Source organism: Halichoeres trimaculatus, unplaced genomic scaffold (genome assembly GCF_033239565.1).
Source record: "Halichoeres trimaculatus isolate MK-OKI-2021-1 unplaced genomic scaffold, fHalTri1.1 fHalTri1_scaffold_12, whole genome shotgun sequence".
Lineage (NCBI taxonomy): Eukaryota > Metazoa > Chordata > Actinopteri > Labriformes > Labridae > Halichoeres > Halichoeres trimaculatus.
Genome location: NW_027437190.1, coordinates 16,048,277 through 16,068,470, shown reverse-complemented (window position 1 = coordinate 16,068,470; position 20,194 = coordinate 16,048,277). Strand labels below are relative to the sequence as shown.

The 20,194-nt window shown below is 40.3% G+C and overlaps 1 protein-coding gene across 1 annotated transcript; it reads right to left on the bottom strand.

Annotated features, from left to right (window-relative positions):
• Positions 1-511: 511 nt before the first annotated feature.
• On the bottom strand, positions 512-12,506 carry LOC141800593 (uncharacterized). Its single transcript, XM_074683257.1, has 13 exons — positions 12,261-12,506; positions 9,987-10,043; positions 7,596-7,619; positions 7,346-7,369; positions 6,296-6,370; positions 4,534-4,582; positions 4,395-4,432; positions 3,138-3,311; positions 2,298-2,333; positions 2,111-2,185; positions 1,970-2,006; positions 1,286-1,323; positions 512-1,186 (listed from the first exon to the last, which is right to left on the bottom strand). Exons 2-13 carry the CDS (start codon positions 10,036-10,038, stop codon positions 1,167-1,169), a joined length of 642 nt encoding a protein of 213 aa, XP_074539358.1. The 5' UTR covers positions 10,039-10,043; positions 12,261-12,506; the 3' UTR covers positions 512-1,166.
• Between the last annotated feature and the right edge of the window lie 7,688 nt (positions 12,507-20,194).

The following is a 20,194-nucleotide window of genomic DNA, read 5'->3' as shown; positions in this document are numbered from 1 at the left end:
CGGTTGTATTAGATCAGGTTGATTGTGACAAAGAATGAACTTATAACAGAGACAGTACACGAGTGGGCGTGGTGACAAACTGTCTGACTAACTGTACATTTTAAACATGACTCATGAGTGAACGTGCAATAACACTGCTTTGAAATTTCCATCAGTTGTTTTGATGTTGACTTACATCTGTCTACAGAAATTGGCAAACTGGAAAAGTGCATCTTACAAGAAGGCTGTGTACAACGGCTTTACTGAAATACTATTCATGATATTTAGAGCTCAGAGAGGCTTAGTCACAGGTGAAATGAAGTTATGTCATTTCAGTGATAAATAAGGTTTCATCTGACTCTCCCTTATGTGTCATCTCTGTTTCATGAAAAACTGTAAATTCCTGTAAAGCATGACAGAAGAATGAATAAGCCAATTAACAAAAAAAAAAAAAACACTCACATTGGGTGGATAAGACTTTTATTGTAATGGTGATATCATTGTGTACACATAAGTTCTTACTGGCACATTTACTGAAGATAAACTGAAAACAAAACACTGATTAACCCATGATTGTAATTTTAAAGTATTTTCAAAATGAAATACATGAATAAATGTTGACTGTTTAAATCGGGATATTGCTGTTTTCTTTTTGGCATGTAAGAACTGGTTTCATTTTATGCTATTGATTATATTTTTTTACACTTTCTTTTAAAAGTCCAAGCAAATAAATAACTTCAAAAAATAAACAAAAAACACATCATTAAACAATTACATCTTTTATACAGTCTTTCAAATTTCTTCTGATCTACTAACTTTTATTCATGCTTTTAGTGTATCACTACAAGATAAGTTGTTTAACCATGTTTAATAAAGTCTCATGAATGGAGCATTATATTTGCTCAGTTGTTGCATTAGACAAGCCTTAAATCCCAACACTTTTACAATGTGGGCCATTCACATACAGAGGTTTTGCTCCATTCGTACCTCTTACAGAATAACTCAGAGGTCGGTTCCTTGAAATCAGGTTAGGATATGTTTGAAAACCCTGTTTTGTGAAAATCTCTCTGGCTGACATTTGTAAGCCATGAGAGGTGTGTTTTTCTTTTGTTTTGTTTTTTTGTTTTGCTGTCATAGTTTGATAACTTTTGTGCGGCCTCCTCTTCCTCCTGTAGGCTCAGTATTTTCTATACAGTTTGAGGAGGTACTGCAAAAAAAACAGATAAAAACAAAAGTCAGGTAAAATATCAGCACATCCAAACACAGAATGACTTGTACAAAGTTTTCTTGAACACAGTAAAGTTACCCTCTGTCTTTGGAATTTGGGTACCAGATGAGTTGGAACTGCAAACAGAAATAAAAGATACATCAGTTTATACACATTTATAGTCAGTGTTTAAGAAGGTAAAGTTTAAAAACTGTGGCCACAACGTCAGAAAGAAGAAGATTTGTGTTATGATGTATTGTCTAAATTAGAGGATCCAAACTGAGTTGAGGTCACAGAGTTCTCAGGAAATCAAGGTACAACCACAGTCCAAAATGCAACGTTTTTTTCCTGCTCAAACAGCAGCTCTGTCCCTTCCTCTCGTCTTGCCATACAAGCTGCATGCTTCCCACCCACTGCCAACACATGAGGAGTATGATGATCAAATTTCCTTTCAGAGAACAAAGACTCAGATAAAGACTACATGAAAGCACCGCCCACATGCGATTTGTCGCACAAGGTTTTTTTTTTTTGGTCTGTGAAAACTCTTTCATGTGTTGGAGGTGTGTTTCTGCAGATCAGGGAGGGGAGATTCAGCGAGGAGGCATCCAGGGCAGGGAGAGGAAAGCTGTGGGAAACTCAGGTTTAGTCAAGGAAAAATTCTGAAAAAGATTTTGTTGTTGTTGTTTTGGTTTTTCTTTTTTGCTTTGGTTGGGTATCCCCCTTCAAGTCAATGTCATACAACATGCACAGGCCATCATCCACCAAGTCTTGCACCACTCTTACTTGGATGAAGATTTTACACATTTTGTGAATTTTTTACCTGTTTGAAGAAGTTAAACATTAGTCACATTAGTGTAAAAGTGCCCATAATTATCATTTATAATGTCTTTTTCAGTGATGTTTAAAATAAAAGTCTAAACTTACTCAGGGCTATTAGAATGCCAGAGACAAACATAATAACAGCGAGGATAACCCCTGTGGTCCGCAGAGTCTCATAGTCTATAAAAGCAAAAGATATTCTGGACTTGTTTTAATTTGTTATAATTTTTTGTTTTTGTGCAGAAACTGATTTGATGAAGTTGAGTTGCACCAAAGATCAAGGAAGTCTTACCATAATCAAAGTCACTTCTGTCAGGGAACATTGTTTCTGCAAAGAAAGGATTTAATCAGTTTAAGAGGTTTAACTGTTTGCTCAGCTCAGCAGCATGCACAGCAAGGTCTGCAGCTGCCCCATCTGCAGGCTTGGCTCCTTAACTCCTCAGGAGTTTTTTTTTCTCTGCACAGAGAGGAGCTCAATGCAGCATCTTTGCTCAGCAGAATGAGGTGCTGCAGGAGAAAGTGGGTTACACGCCAGCAGCAGCAGGATGAAGGGGTGTCACAGCAGAGAAAAGTAGAGCTTTTATGATAGAATTAGTTTAAAAGGTGATAATGACCACTTCATTTCACCCCTGTATAAACAATTTCTGGTGCAAAGCTGCAAAAGAAAAAAAAAATCCTACTCTTTAAAACAACATAAGTGTGTTTCAGGGTGCAGTCTGTGTCAGATGGGTTGAACATCAATAATGCGGCTTGTATGTTGCTGAACCCTCACTCCTCGGAAGCTGAGCAGGCAGTTTTTATTTCTTTTCCACAGTTTCACTCGGTCACAAAGACCAGAGAGAAAAGAGGTAAAAAAATTCTTTAAAATCTCCACACTAATTAACTACTTCCTTGGCCGTATCAGCATATCAAAAAACATGATCTATCTGTACTGTTGCAACAATGCTGCAGGCTACTTAACTATATCAAGATGAGTATGACAAACAAACTTAATCATACAAATTTATTGCATTTAACATGTTACAACAAAAAAAGCACATATATTCACAACACATGCAAGTTGCAAAACCTCTTTTCTCATGAACAATCTCTTAGAAACATACAAAAGAAGTTAAAAAAAAAACAATCCAACCTGTGGTAGCCATGGCTGCACTGCCGTGATGCACAGTCTCAGAGGTTGAGCTGGTTGTCGGGCAGCAGTTAAAGCTTGATAAAGCTGAACGGGGCGGCTGGCAGAAGTGCTTCGGGAGCCTCTCTGTAAACTCAGCAGGAAACCTCTGGTGGCCACAGTGAAACACTGCAGTCACTGTGGTGGAAAAAGGAATCTGCATGGATGTGGGCTACAGGGGGGTTTCTGATCACCAGAATTACAATACATAGCACATACATTGTTTTAATTATTATCACACTGCCCTGTGAGTGATATGTGAGTAATTTAAGGGGATAAAAAAGAAAGATGTGTGATGAATTGTTGCAGGATGTTTTTCTTGTGCAATGCATCTTTTACTCATTTTTTCATCATATGGGAGCTGGTGTGCTCAAAATGCAGCAGTCTCTGCCTTTTGTGCATTGCAGTCAACCTGTTCCAACAAATCTGCATTTACTGCTTTAACATTCATAGGCTGCCAGACTCACTACAGTGGAAACTCTGCCAATGAGCAGCCATGAATGCAGAGTAAAAATTTAGAGCATTTCTTTAACGACAGCCTTCCCCAAGACCTGCACGATGCAGCACATAAATCATTCACACCCTCAGAGCAGCTAGTTACTACTGCATGTGTAACCCAACTGTCTGCAGTGTCAGCACAAGCAGCAGTGCAGCAAAATACAGGGGCTGCTCACCGGTCCACCTCTGACTACACAGAGAGGGGAAGTAGAAGACAAATCAAATGAAATCACAAAACTAGGAGACAAAATCAGACAGGAAGCTTTTTTAACATTTGTTTTTTTATTTGGCATCACACTTAAAAGTCACAAAAATACAAATGATTGTCACACTATTAATGCCCTATAAAGTTGGCACACCGTGGTAAAAGTAAAAGATATTGATGATAAAAACATTTAAAAACATGAAAGTAACATTATGAAATAGAAAAAGCTTTGTGTCCGTGGAAAGATTGTCTTCAGCTGTGATCAAGGTGTTTGCTGCCCCCTGGTGGCATCAGTCAGTAACACTGAGGAAGAGGAAAAAAAATGTTTTTTTTTTTCTACTTTTTTTTTCTGCAGAGAAGAAGTCCACCATAGCTGTTTAGTTCAATACTTACCAGATCTCTTTTGATCTTTGGCTTTAGGCTGCAGAAAGAGATTTATTTTACTTGAAAGTTCAAAATGGTAAAACATTAACTTGATATGGGTTGAATTTTTTAATTTAGGGGAAAAATCTATTTACCCCTTGGCACTCCCGATTCCACATCAGGACCTCTGGATCTGTGGGAAATCATATAAAATCAACAACTGGATTTGATAACACTCCAATTCAAATATATATATATTTAATAATAGATAAATGGGTAATCTGATTTCTTTACCTTGGCTTGTCACTCTTTTTTTCACTCTTTGAACAGGTACATTTCCGGCCTGTTTTAGAAGAAAACACAAGAAAACAGTTACAAACATGTAATAAGGAAGAGGCTTTAACAGTCAGCATTGTACCCCCCAAACCCCAACCCCAGAGTGAGAAGAGGAAGATGTTGCTCCACGCCTTGATAGGTACAAGAACACAGTCTTGAGTTCATGCCAGTAAGCCCATCTGGGCTGTGAGCCTTGTGAGGCCTTATAAGCTCGCAGCTCATTGGCCCGAGCGCAAGACTTTATTCATGTGCCTAAATCAAAGCAAAATTCAGTTGTTTGCCTGAAAAACATGAGCCAGTGAGTTGAAACACTTCCAGCCTGCACCGTGTGTCTTATGTGCAAGTCTATAAGAGGAGTTTAAACCTTTAACTTTAGCTTTTATGTCAATTAAAACCACTTCAGTTCACCTTAACACCACAGAAACAAGGTCTAAAATAAAGTTGCTGTCTTTACAAATCTGTTGACATTGCCTACTTGGCCCATGGATCGGCTGTTTACTCATTCAGTCTGAGCCGCAATCGTATAGTTTGATGTTGTTACAGTGTACTTACTGAAAAGTTATCGCAGCCTGCGACACAGCTGGGAAACACTAAACCAGCCTAGTGACCTACATTCTGTTGGGACTAAGAATAAAGATGGGTTCAACTTAAGGAGAAGCTAATACTCATCCCTACTGAATCATTTCTAACACTTGGTGGTGCCCTAACCTGCTTTTGCCCTTGATTATGCATCTTCACTTCAAGCACAATGCAAAAATTTAGAAAGCTAACTTCCAGGATGTTATAATTAAATATTCAGCCTCTAAAATTTGTTTTTAGAGTAGAAATTAACTCAATAATGCATTTTCTTCAACCACTCGCAAGTGATGAATAATGTGGTTTTACAAATTAAATACTTCAGTTCAAAAGCCTTTGAATCATTGATGTTTGTTGTCTAAAGAAGGAAAGTCCCATGTTGGAAACTTTTAACAGCACAGTGAGTTGAAATATGACTACAGACTGCAGTGAAAATACAGATGTAAGTTTCCTCCGACAACCGGGATTATGAAAAAATCTTTAAACCAGAGACAAAAGTTGAATTAGTTTGGTTGTTGTCTGGGGGAAATCTGTGTTTTTAATGATTTTTCAATCAATTCAGTGATGGCAGCAGGCTTTAACTCTGCAGCTGTGGTGGTGTGACATATTTACATTTGGATGACGGACGATACTTTTCAAATCCAGTTTATACATTTTTAATATAGATTTATTGGCTGTTTTTTTATTATATAATCTGTTTCCCTCTGATACACGTTCCCTGAGAGTGCAGTAAATAATCCTCACTGATCTTAACTAACAGAAGCAGGAAGTTTGGCAGAGTATGTGGGCTCCTATGAATTATTTATGGTTTGGTTTTGGTTTCAGGGCTACCGCTGGCACTGACAGCATGTACTGGCAGGTGGGAGGAGGGAGGGACCTTGGAAGGGCACTGAGTGAGGAAAGAGATAAGGTATAAAGGGCAAATTGCTGTGACACAGGGATCACAGGAGTGTTGTGTTGCTGAGATTGTGCAATAAGTAGCAGTGCGCCACCTTTCCAGGCGTCCGAGAGGGACGGAGACAGAGGCTCGCTTGTTTTGCAGCAGCGTGTGAGGGTCAACTCTTACATGCACGGATCACAGTTTGGTGACATTGACGCTGAGCACTACACATCTGCTGTGTGTGTGTGTTTGATGAAGACTTACTGACGATGAGAGCGATACCCATCAGGAAGAGCACCACAGCAAAAACCAGGCCTCCAATCCTCAGAGACTCATAATCTGAAATGAATAAGAGACTTAATAACTCATGCAGTGTTAAAAGACGACATATGAACATCTTAAGATGGGATTTGCATGATTTTAATTGCATTTTGAGGCGATAATGAGGACGTTATTCCCGAAATATTCAGCGGCCCACAATGAATATGTTGGGACGCCACAAACAGCAGTGAACTGCGGTGACCAGATGTGTAAACACCAGGGTCAATTTATACTCTGCAGCTTACTGACACTTTGGAGTAACTTAGGCAAAGACTGACAACACTCTGATACTAAAAGTTTTTTCGAGGTGGAAAATAACCAAACTCTCCAAAGTTCCTCACCCTGTTGATTTTTGAGCCTTTGAAACTTTTAAGGCTGCTGTTAACTTTTATTTTTTGAAAGAGTTATTTTTCTTGATTTATTATTAGATTAACTTTTTAAGGCTGGAGGAGATGAAAGTACCCAGAATTTCCCAAAAAAAGATCAAACAGATCAGAAAAGTCACTGAAAATAAGCAGAACTTTGTGTGATAGGAACATTTTCTCTCTTATCCTTGTTTGTATCTTGGGAGCCCTGAAAAAGCCTGACCCCAGGATTAGAACCACTGCTTTTGAAGCCTTCAAACAGGCAACAGACTGTGGCTGTAATTGTACAAGCAAGCAAGAAGGAAACTTTTAAAAAGCTTTTTCTGCCCAAATAAATGAATGGGTGAAAACAAAAACACCATGTTTACTTGCTGTAACCTATCAGCATGGATTTGGAGTCAGTCTTTGCACTTTGCTTTCTGAGACAGTCTAAACCTCTACGCCTACAGTGTAGAGGATTAGGAGTATTTGCAGTGGGACTGCCCCTGAAACTTGGCCTTGGGGTGAATGTTTTCCATCACTCTTGGAAAAACAAGTGGAAAACGCAAAAACTCATCTTGACCTCCCGGATATTTCCTGTGCACAGAGTTGGTCATTAAAAGAACACGTCTATCTGCTCGGCACTCACCGTACTCAAAAGCGCTGTCATAGTCTGTCAGGAGAGAACAGAGAGAGGAAACAAATGAGAAGCAGATTTAGCCGCTGACACACTTCACAGAGTACTCGTGATGTGACAGCTATTCAGCAGTTTTAGGGCCTTGGTCATTCATCTTGTCATTAGTCATTCTAGTGCCAGTGCTAATTCACATGCCGGCTAAAGCCAGTGTGCTGCTTATCTTAATTCCACTTTTCTGAACTTCTATATGCATAATACCCACCTTTGTCGCCTTTGGCAGAAGAGGCTGGGAACAAAAGAAAAGAAGATTCATTAAAACACAGTGGTGGCAGAAAGTGGTCAAATCTGTGGGTGTGGACACAAGTCAGTCACACAAAAAGCAGAGCGTCACACTTTAACCTGTGTTATTTCAGTAATTTCTGAAAAACAGTCACAATGCTGAAGAGTATGTATTCTAAACGTTTTTTTAAACAATGCTTTGATTTGGAAACCCCTGTGGAAGAAGGAACCTACGTTGCACTATCCCTTCCTCTTGCTTGTTGCGTTTGTTTGCTCTTTGAGGTCATACAGAGGGGCCGTTTACACGACAACGGTTTTAGGATGAAACGCGAAAGTTTTGTTGCGTTTCAGCCCCGTTTACACAGAAACGGCGTTTCAATCGACCTAAAACGAAAACTTTTGAAAATGGCCTCCAGAGTGGGATTGTTCTGAAACGCTCCCGACACCGTTGCTGTGTAAACGGTAAGCCACCGCTGCCAGTGGAAACGATGACGTCACACTCCGCCTCGCGCGCGCGCGCATACAACAGGACAACAGTACCGTTGTTACGATCGTCGCAAACTACCGTGTTGTGCTGCTCAATCTGCTGTAACTGCTGACTGTCTTTATACAAAAAGTGCATCTTTTGCTCCACTTTTTAACTTAGTATTCCCCCCTAACCAGATGACCGGCTCACCTCTACTTCGGTGGAAATCTCCCAAAAGCGGCTTCTGGACAAGACAGTTGTAGCACCACCTACAGGCCTGGCATGCTTCCGTGTAAACGCAGATTTTTTTTCTCAGCGTTTTAGCGTTTTCAGATAAAATGTTGTCGTGTAAACGGGGCCAGAGTTAGCTCTACTTTCCATCTGTTTCATTACTAGCTAAAATCTCCCCACAGGAGCGTGAAATGCTCACATTCTCTGCTGTCTTCAGGAAGTGTCAAACAAAAATCACCACAGTTCCCTCGTGCATCATTACTCAAACAATTCTCCTTCTTCATTGTTTTGTTTGCTTGCCTTTGCTTTTCAGTATTTCATTTCCCTGATCTGTGTTTTTTTCTGCGTGCTCTCAGGGATATGGGAAAGCAAAGAGCAGCCTGCTCTTTCACATCTCTTCTCCCATGTGGAAAAACATGTTGGCTGCGTTCAAGTTCTGTCTCTCAAATGTTTCTAGAAAGCATGCTGCATTTGGTAACTCGCCAAAACCCAATTCTTGCCTTCTGCTGAGTGATGGAGAAAACAACCAGAATAATTAAGAAGATAACTTCACTTGGAATGATAATAAAGGCAAAAACACTTTGTTTATTTGAGCAGCAGTGTTAGGAGCGGGAACAAAGTGACCTTGAAAAAGCACACAGAGGTCAAATAAATACTTCTCTGCTTGTGCGCGGCAACATTTTCCTTACTTATGCGTGACTTTTTTTTTTTTTACAACTCTCATTAAAATATCGAACAGACTGTGAGCAGCTTTTTAAATGTCAGGCAGTCGTGCTTATCTCTAAACTTTGACGACTGAAGCAGTGAAATGATAATCTGTTTATCTTGAATAAAGTTTGTTTTTCAAACTCATTCCTAAAGCTCATCAACAGAAGTTTAGTTGTAGAAGAAAAAGAAACATGTTTTTTGAGATGCATGAGCAAATCAAATCTGACAAACAAGAGCGATACAGTACGAAGAGTTATAATATTTGACACACTCCAAATCCCGTTCAGTGAAAAGGCAGGTTAGAGTGCCCTGTTTACTCTGACCTCATTATCTGGCAGCACACACTAATGCTATTCTCTTCCTCGAAAAATGCCCCCAAAAATATTTTACCATATTTGTACTGACAAGCTTTTAAAATAAGGTCTGACACTAACAGACCTCAGAGTCAGAGAAGGTGAAAAGGCTCTGTGTGGAGGCAAAGCTGCTTAACATCAAGCTCGAATGACAGCATGCAGGGCGCACAGAGAGGCAAACTGAAGCCCAGGACCTGCATTCACAATGGAAATAACTTGGCAAGAGCCTGAATGAATGATTAGTCAAACTGCTATATAGTGGAAACATTTACACTACTCTGACATGGCCTTTGTGGAAAAATCACGCTGGCATCCATTTATCAAAAGCAGAAAATATTACACACAAAGGAGAACTCTTTCTCCAAAATAAAAATGTTACCAGCATGAAACAAAGATTTGCAAAACATCCATGCTGCTCTATAACTACTCCAATGCAGCAAACTTACCCAGCACTTCCCTACCAAACGCTGATCCTGTTATACAGACACAGCAGCGCTTTAGCAAAGAGGAACTCATGAAACTAACAGTACAGAAAAAAGGAAGCGGCTGAAAAAAACAGCTTGCTCGTACAGTTTGGGCTCTCAGATGGGATTGAAAAGAAGCTGTTTATGCTCACCCAATGCAGGAGCCAGCCAGGAGCTGAACACCACTAACACCAGGGCATCCATCGTACCTGAGGATAAAACACACACACAGCTGAAAGCCTTCTGTGAAACAAACAGGAGTCATAAATGTCTGTGTCTGATCCTTAAGAGGAAACTTGCTCACATTTAAGGGCTGTTACTTTTTCAAGATGGTACTGTTACAGGACATTCAAGCTTTTCTTGTGATTTAAATGTAAAGTCTGAGCCTCAGACTTACTTAACTCTGCAACTGAAACCATCTTGCTAACAAAGAGAGGTCTGTACTCAAGGTTTAAAGCTGCCAGCGCAGGTAGGTTAGAGTTACCTCTTGTTGTTTTTCAGGGGTCAGAAATGGAAATAAATATTTAATTTGACATTTTCCGGTTACTTTGAGTAAGAAGTTTGTAATAAACTCATTTTAAATAAAATGAAGTCAAAACAGCTGCAGCAGGCGTTGACATCTTGAGCTTGAGATTTATTTCAGAGCCAAGACATTTTGATAAAGCAACTGAAAAACAAAACATAAAATATGAAATAAAGTCAAGCAGAAAACATAAAACTGAAACAAACTTTGGAAAGGTTCCTTAAGAGCCACAAAGGAAAGGACCTTACATTGTTTACATGGCCTGCAAGTGGATGAAGAGGCACTGCTAGCACACAACCCCATCTCAACCAGGCGCATCATGTTATCAGAAAATGTGTCTTAATAGTGTGGCCTCCTTTCTCTGGGTAAGGAAAGAGGGTATATTTCAAGCCCTGCACATCACTTAATGGGACTTGGCAGTTGAAAGGGTGCAAGCCGGGGCTAGTGTTGGGTTGCATGTGATATTTGGTCAGTGGTCTGGGATTCACTTTTTGGCTGGGTCATCTAGTTTACTCACAGCACATGAAACCTCCTGGGCTGTTTTTCTGTCTATATATTATCTGGGACATTCTTTGAGATTCTGTTACACTGGGCATGTTTACAGGCTGAGGATCCACCACCAGACAGCCACCCGTGACTAGACTAAAGAGCTGCAGAAGGTGCTCCATTATAGGTCACTGCAGAACCTTGGGGTGTAGTTGAATCAGTTTGGTGAGCTGTTAAGCCAAGTAAAACAAACATAATCCCAAGAAACTGTGACAGAAATAGAAAACAGGTACATCCTTTTAGAAAATCTCAACAGTGGAATTAAAATATTTTAGATTGCAGCGATCAAAGCTAAGACTCCCTCCCAGACTCAAAGCACTGCTGGGGATTCATGCATGACTAAAGTGGGGGTGTGAACAGGGAGCTAAGAGAAAGGAACACTTCAACCCCAGGAGCAGGATTAACAACAAAGGCCTGCCAATCAGGTTTAATCAAAGGAATACGGGGAAAGTTATTCTTACAAGAACCAAACCAATAATCTTGTTTGTTGGCCTTCTGAGTCATGAAGTGGAACATAATGTGGAGACAGGAAAGAGCCCATGAAGCTACACTCAAAGAAATTAATTAGCATGGATTACAATAAAGTGGGATTAACATGGGAAGTCTGTAATTATAGAGGGGCTTATTTACATTTAACCCAACAAACCTACATCACAATTCACTTATATGGAGAATTTACTCAAATTAGACTATGGTGTTAAATTAGCAGTTTGGGTTGAAAATATATTATAACATTAATTAATTCTGAAAATTCATCATGAGCTTGTGTGACAGCCAGGTTGGCGACAAATCACTGGACTTGAGAAGAAACACTGGTAAAGGGCACTTCTTGTAGTAAACGACGACTGTTTCTTTTTTTTTTTTTTAACGTAAGATCTTGATCTCGCTAATTATCGCGATACAAGCCTCAGACTGTTCAAGTGTTGGGGGTTGCGGTTGCAGTGCCGCTCTGAGTGGAAAACGTGTGACAGGAAACAGAATAAAACTTCTCAAATGGCGTGACTGTGCCAATGAAAACACTTTCACTCATTTACACAGACGACATTTAATGATAATAATAATAATAATGGGCTTATAAAAACTTGTGCAATGTAAATCAGCGATGGCTCATGTGATTTAAAAGGCCACATGTTCACAGAGGCATTTGTAAGCTGAGGATTGGAAACGTTGTTCGGTCACCAGGTCCGGCTAAAGAACAAGAGAAAACACTTCTGCAAGACAAAAAGCATGCACAGGCGACTTTTCTGCAAGTTTTAGGTTTGTACTCACATTTTGTCTACTGTGACATGAAAGATAAAGATAAGAGAACACGCATCCGTCTCAGATGAGCATGAATGCGAAAATTAAAAGAACTTACCGTTTATTAGCCTTCTATAAACTCTGAAGACTTAATCTCCGCCCAGTGAGCCGAAGTTTGCCAAAACTTTTCAGATGTTATTTAGGCAAAGAAAGACTATATGACATGCAGACTTCTTCACATGTAAGAAAAACGCAGATTAAACAAAGAATAACCCTATGGAGGTCCCTGTGTGGTCGGCTTTACCAAGTTAAGCTGTGCTCCTTCTTGGTTTTCTCTTAGGTATGAAGCAGAGGGAAAGAGGAGAGAGGGGGGCGGGGTGCTGGTTAGAGCGCTCAGCCACTGAAGTTACCTCCTTATGTTGACCCCACGCTGCCCTGCTCAGTGGTAAACAACACAAACAGAGCTATGCATCATGAACAGAGAGATTATTCCCAACCCTGATGACAAAATGAGATTTTATAATTAACTGTAGATCATGTTCATTCCCCCCCCCACACACACACAAACACACAAACACACACACAGTCACATATAAGAGACAGATCAGCATCAACAAGTGAGCTTGTTGTGCTGCGGTGTAATTTACTGGCTCTGGAGAGTGGCTCAGTCAGTGCAATGAAGTAAAAGCGTAAACACTACCGTGCTTTCATGGCCAGTGCAGTCTGTCAGTGAGTAATAGTTTTCTGTCAGCTATACGAAAACGCTCTGTCCAAGGTCTTTCCCACACCGAGCTGCCACATTACACGTCCCTGTAGTAGCAAACAAATGGGTGGAGTAAAGATTCCAAGACAGCAGGCCTCATCCCAATCAAACAAACAGGTTCATTACCTCAGTTATGACAGTCCCCTTTCACTAATACAACAAGTGTCTTTATAGTGCAAATAAAACACAGCTGATACATGATTTACCTCAGAATATCTGTGCTTCATGCATGAGAAGATACACACACATTACACAACTTACATACAATTCATGTAGGCTGTATGATTTGTCTAAGAAATGCTTCGCAGGCTTTGTTAAAGTACACAGTAGATTACTTCATAACATAAACACATATCCCACAGTGTTATGAAAATGTGTTGATTGCACAGACCATTAATGAAACACATATTTCACCATGGGACAAAATGTTAGACAATCACTTGAGGTTGTGGTCTGTGGGAAAAATAAATAAAGCTGTTTTTCTCTCCTCCACTAGATGGAGATGTGGTTCAAGAATGAAGCGAGATTTATCTGCAGCTCCAAAGTGAACAAAGGAGAACCAGACAGCCAGTAAACAAACCAAAACCATTTCCTGAATCAAGCAGAAGTGCTAAAGTATGATAAGGTAGACCGGCAGTAAACATCCAGAGAGTCCTCACTCTCCTCGTTCTGTTAAATGGGGGTAAAATGCGAGGATGTATGCCACATTGCACTGCTGTTTCACTCAGGAGGAAACATCTTGTTCATGGTTTTAAAAGTGATTCTGCTTTTTACCTGGATACAGGATGCTTTTTACCACAGCAGACAACAGGCCACAGAAAAAAAGGAAAGAAAACACATTTTAAGGATGCGAGAGCAAAGTAAAGTCCAGCTCTCATGGAAGCACCACTGGTGAAAATTGTGTTTGAAAGGCACATGCAAACACTCAGGAGCTGCTCTGATACTCTGATTCTCCCGGGCATTTTCTTCCTGAGTCTTGTAGTGAGGAAATGCTCTCAGAAAGACAACTACACTGAATGAATTGAGAGAGGTGGGATGCACAAAACTCAATCCTCTCGGGGACTGACTTAAGGCTAGAACACAGAACTAAAGATGAGGGCTCAAATTAATATGGCACCCAGATGAGTCTTAAGTGTCCTTGGATGACAAGCAGTGATTGGATTGCAAGCTTGGTAGCTTTTGATGGCCATGCCTGTCAGCCTCACCTGCTTTTTAATCAGTAATTACCATAGGGGATTCTCTGGCATTTCTTAATTAAATTGGACCAAATGCAATTAAAAACCACACTCTCATTCCTTTAAAAGGGCTCTGTGGAGTCCTTGTTTAGTTCTTGCTGTTAAGAGAATAAGCGGTTGAATGGTCATAACACCGTCCCATCTCTTGCTAAACTGTGCTTGATTATTTTGGTGGTCAAATTCAGTTTGCAGTTTGCATAATAAAGGGCAAGATCGAGATCAAGATCAAAGCTTCCACTCTTTCACGTCCACTCTGTTTAACTGAAGGTTAACAGCACTGACAACCTGTCAAAGCTGTTATGTTATGAATACTATTAAAGTTAGCATGGGGGACCAATGTGATGAAAGCCTGAGGTAAACAAGAAGGCTATTGTTATCATTGCACTGAATTTCCCAGCTGCTCCAGGAACCAGCCGCCAGGACTCATCAGTGGTGTAGTCCTTCGATCATATCTGGAGTTATTCTGCCACAAACATGGACACTTTCCTGGGAGGCTGCTATCAATAATGATGGGGACCTAATGTGAAATTGGGAAGGTGACCTGCACAGCAGATTTTCCAGAAATGATCACCACCCTCTCCAAAATTTGGGTAGATAGAGTCTTCATCCCTTTGTTGGAAAGATTCCCTTTCCCCCCTTTTGCTTGGGTGACATGAATACAGGTAAAATTAGAAAAAAAAAAACATACTCTGTTAGGTTACACATAGACAATTAAGTGGCAAAAAACAAACAATTTTTTTTTCAAAACAGTTTAAGTATTGCCCCTTTTATTGTGCTATTTCTCCAGATTGAGTATTAATTGCAGCATATTGTGCGTAGAAAAACAAAATAAAATCACAGTATGTTTTTCTTTTTCTTTTTTTTTTTACAATCAGATGCCTGCCAATGTGCACAAAACCACAGTTGTTCAAGTGAGCAAACTGGATGCTATCAAAAACACTTTGGCATCCTTCAAAACTGCTTTCAGAACAAGTAAATTGGTAAACAGAGCCAGCACAAGTCCAACAACAGACTTGCACAGAAAGCGTGTGAAGCACCTACAAGAGAGGAAGAAAAATATCACAATGTTTTATGTGCACTTGAAATAAACACATAAAAAATGATAGAGCCTTTTTCAGCTAAAATACTGCTGTGGTTAACTTAAATCAAAAGGGGGTGGCTTGATTTTCAGTTCTCTGCTCTTTTAGTGTGTCAGAGTAGGTGGTGATAATGTTATATGTTACCTCTGTCATCACCACCAGTTTGCTTATCATACATTTAAGTAAAGACAAGCCTAAAAGCTGCATTCACTATTCCAAAAGAGTCTTTTCTTTCGCTTTTGTTGCGGGTGGTTTTGGCCAGCTCACAAACTGGACACATAGTCTCCCAACAAATGCCAGGGCAGGTCAACCAGCAGCCTGAAGGTGCAACTTGGTCTGAAGCAAAGTAGTCTTAAGTCAACACAACACCTCCACCATGAGTGTATCAAAAGATGGACAGCCCAACTGCTCACCCAAAGTGAAACCTAAACAATTTTCTTTGTCCACAATCTCTCAAGACCTTGCATTTGCATGAGCTTCTTTTTAGGGCGTGGCTATTCTAAACTTGCTGCATTGAAGCACAATTGCTCTTCCCCTGCTGAAGAGTATGGCCAGTGGTAATGCTACTCCAATGTGAAACAGACTTTAGGCACATGGATAGCATACCGACTTCATCGAGAAGTAACTGTTTACACTGCAAAAACTGAAATCTTATCAAGTGTTTTTGTCTTATTTTCAGTAGAAAATTCCTTTTTAGACTCAATATGAGCCAAATTCACATGACCAATCCAGAAAAATGTCTTGTTTAAAGTTATTTAAGGACAAAAATGAGGTCTGAGTTGCTGGTAACCAGTGAAAAAAATCTGCCAATGGAACAAGAGAAAAGTTACTTGTATTGAGACATTGTTCTAGTCTCAGGGAAATTTTCAAGCAATTTTTTCTTGTTCCATTGGCAGATTTTTTTACTGGTTACAAACGATTCAAACCTCATTTTTATACTCTGATAACTTGAAACAAGACATTTTTCTGGATTGATAAATTGAAAGTTGCTCATATCGAGTATAGTAATACGATTTTTACTTAACAAAAGACAAAAACACTTGATAAGATTTCAGTTTTTTGCAGTGTACATGGCGCGTGATCTCAACAGAGTCAGAGCAATGAAAGCTACAACCTTAGTGACATTTTGGCTTATGTTAAGTTGTTTTGGCCTGACACAACCCTCTACTGTTTAAGAGGAGTCAAGAGGAGTGGTCACAGCGACTGTACGTCATGGAAGTGAAAGTCAACTGTGCTGAGGCCCACCTCTCTGAAGCATGCCAAAGCAGAGAAGTGAAACCGGCTCAAGCACGGCACACTTGTGGCCAAACAATCTGGACTTTGGGGCTGAAGCGTGCCCAAGTGTGGTACAGTTAGCCAATGTGACCATGTCCTTAGACTTTGAGAAGTCCAGTGTCCAGGAAGAGAGGACAATCTATTTCGACATTTGTTTGTTTGCTTTTCACTTGCATTCACAAGTGTCAGCTGTTTTCATCACCCCAAACCTTGGTTAATATACACTTTAGTCTTTCAGGTAAGGGGCAGGGCCCACACTATCCCGTTACAACATCTGAAAGACCCTGATTTGTTGGCCTATTACGAGAGTTCTTGAGGGATTGGCACTTTCCCCCCTGAGACTCTGCAGCAGGCCCCATGACCCTGGCAGACTGATGAACAGCTTGGTACAAGGGCTACATGCCAGCTCTCCTCAAGCTGAGCTCCGTCAGAGTGCTTGGCATCGTCGGATCATCTCAAGCTTCTCCGCTGTGCGTACCACACAGACTGCTGACTGCTCTGGTTGCTGGACAGTGTAAAACTTTCTGTGCTGGGCCACTCAAAGGTCAGGGTCATACCAGCCACAGTCTCAACTCCAGCTGTCTGGCCACTGAGAAACACCACCAGCTCATTATTGTAATCCACTGGTAACGAAGCAAGCTGCCCATTGAGCTGAAAAGCAAAAAAAAAAAAGAGTGAGGGAGGAAGGGACGGGGGGATATTTTTAGGAGATTATAGATTTAATATTTCTGCCGTCCTTGCTAATCCATTCTAATGTGGAGTTAAATCTTAGTTTAATTAAGTCTGCCTGGATCAAAATTTTAATATGCAATTAAATTTATATTCAGACGAGCGTGAGGGATGTCAGAATTAGCACAATGACAGAAGGCATTATCAGCCTCTTATTTGAATGAGGCTCAGAGTATCTGTCCTGTTTTTATTTTTATACTGTTACTAACCACATGCTGTGTCCCATTTCTTTTCTATTCGAATATCTACACCAAACAAGCGGTGGGTTTAAATTTCATCACCTTATGGGGGTGTTCTTTAATGTTGATGGAGATGCCAAGAATTAAACTCATGACCACCTCTGTTCAGGAGTCAGCCTTGCCTCCTAAGTGCTCATTCAGCACAGTCACATGTTGAAAGAAACTCCACTGACGTCAAATCCAATCAGGTGGTCTGCATGTGAGAGCTGTAGCTGTTGAAGCCTGAGACCAGTACTGGTTTCCAAGAAAACTAGTTGTGGCCTAAGTCTTTAACAGCAAACTATGAGGGCCTGAATACACACAGGTGGTACCAATTGGGGTGTTTTCTCCCTCCTAGTGAACTGAGGGTCCTGAAGTATTCATTAGTGAACATGAAAGACCCAAACCCTCCACCAGTGATGCTTTTTAAATCTTGTATATTTGTGAGGCCAAAAGCATTCATTCATTCAGCTGCTGCAAAACTCGCGTTTGCTGAACAAAATGACGATGAGAGGGAAAAGTAAAAACTGATCTCTTAAGCAAACATTCAGAAACTACTTTGGCTTTTACTAGCTAGCTTGTTGATGGTAACTTACTAGCTAGCTCCAACCAATATTACTGGCAGATTTCTGTCGTTATCAGTACTCTTTGAAACCTTTTCATCATTTGTCATTTTTTAAGATCAAAATGTGTCGAAGTGACAGTAAGCCCTGAATTTATACTGAGCCAGAGTTTGGTATTAAGGAAAAAAATACATTTGAAGAGAACAACAGTGTGTTTTTTATCTGTGTCAACAAAACGAGGCCCTCCTCGTCCATGATCCCGAGGTCTTTTTTTGTGGAACGGTTGAATTCACAGAGGACTTGACTGTTACGCAGCAATTTTCCATCTCAATTGGAAGCGCCCATATCAAACACACAACCATCAAAGTATAGCTGTGGGTCCAGTTTAGCATGAAACACTGCAAAATGACCTTTGGGGGCTATAAGAATAAAACAGAGTGGACTTTGAAAATACAGCCTTGGGAGCAGCATAACATTTATAGCGGTTATCCCCTTCACAGCCATTTCCAAAAAGCCCACATTAGGGATGGTGAGCTTCAGTGATTTTTCAAACACATACTCATAATTGGTAAACTGACAGCTACACCAATATCTTTGAGTTGCTGCACAATGAGAGACCTTATGTTAAAACCCCTGGTGCTGGGACAGACGCATGATAGACCTGTTCACAAGCTAAAAACAGCCTTAGGGAGGTGTTGCAGTGATGCCTTCTCCTTTACAGAGCAGAGTGTGGTGGAACTCCTGGATGAAGCTTGGCTGAAATCAACGACTTTGCCTGATCAGCAGGACTTTGCTATATCTAACAATGAAAGAAGCCACAGATCAAAAAGATCTGTTTTTCTGTAGCATCACCTTCTTGTTTACTACTTTGTGTCATAGTATGCTCTCAACCTGAACAGTACAGAGCACACTAGGTAGATTGTCTAGTAGAGTGTCTATCCAGAGGTACCTTCGACCCTCTTGGACGTCATTCTTTGTTTTATATTTCTCATTAGATGTAAACGTCCTCAAACTGTTTAGATAATGGAGCAGGAGAAAGAGATTGAGAGTGACAAAGCAAGAGATGTGTCCCATCATGCACTGCGGTACAAAGTAAAATAGGAGACATTATTCATTATTGATCCCTGGCAGATGTTGAGCTGCAGGTGTGAGACAGCAATGATGTCATTATTGGCAAGAGAGTGTGTAGTGTCCAACCCTGATTTTTTCTTTTCTTGTGCCAGTGAGCTCACTATGTAGTACTCTACAGAGAGGAGGGAAAGGTGAATGGATATGTAATTTCAGACAGCGGTTGTCTTTATTTGCTGGAGAATTGATTAATTAAGTTACTGAGATTTTAACCATAGAGAACATAAAGTCCCAGAAATAAAAAAAAAAGCACCAACTCAATTAGGATCTACTCATCAAACACAGAGAGACTAAAACTCAGAAGCGTCAGTTTATTTTTTCTGTGTTTTTTATTGTTTTTTATTGTTTTTTGCCGTACACTATTTTTGGTAGGGGGCTTGTTATAATAAATGCAACTTCCCAGTGCAGAAGTGACTGATTCTCCATCTGTATTTTGTCCCTAACCCAGGAAGGTGGATGTACGTGATGCAAATTGCATGACACAGCAAATCCATGCTAGCCTTACACAGGAAAAAACACAATCGACCCGTCTCAGATTAGCTGTGTAGCCAGGTCCTCCTTTACAAAGCCAAAGCAGAACAGTCTTTTGAGGTCTCCAAATCTACCACATTTTTTCAAATTCAGACCAGAATAAACCTTTGCTCTGGCTTCAACACAGACAGGAATCTCAGCTTGCCAGCTGGCAAAACAATCTGCATGTGACACCAGTTTGTCATCATTCCTTTTAATCAGGTCATCCTGAGGTTATCTGATGAAGTCGTCACAGAGGACACAAACGCCCCCCGGTGTCGCTTGGCAGAATTACTATGCAAGTTGACGCCTGTCGTGAGCTGTAGCCTTTCATGCAGTCTATGGCTGTAGCATACCAAGAGCTTTTAAGTGACAATGTTCAAAGTAAACATAGTTTTCCTCTTCCTTGGGTTCTGATGATCTCTGCATGCAGCATTCAAAGACCACTAAATACATGGTCCTTGCACAATTGGTGGTTTATTACATAATGCTCCAAGTTCTTACATTTTCTTGATAAAAAGTGCAACACTTGCATTTTGTGATGAGTTATGC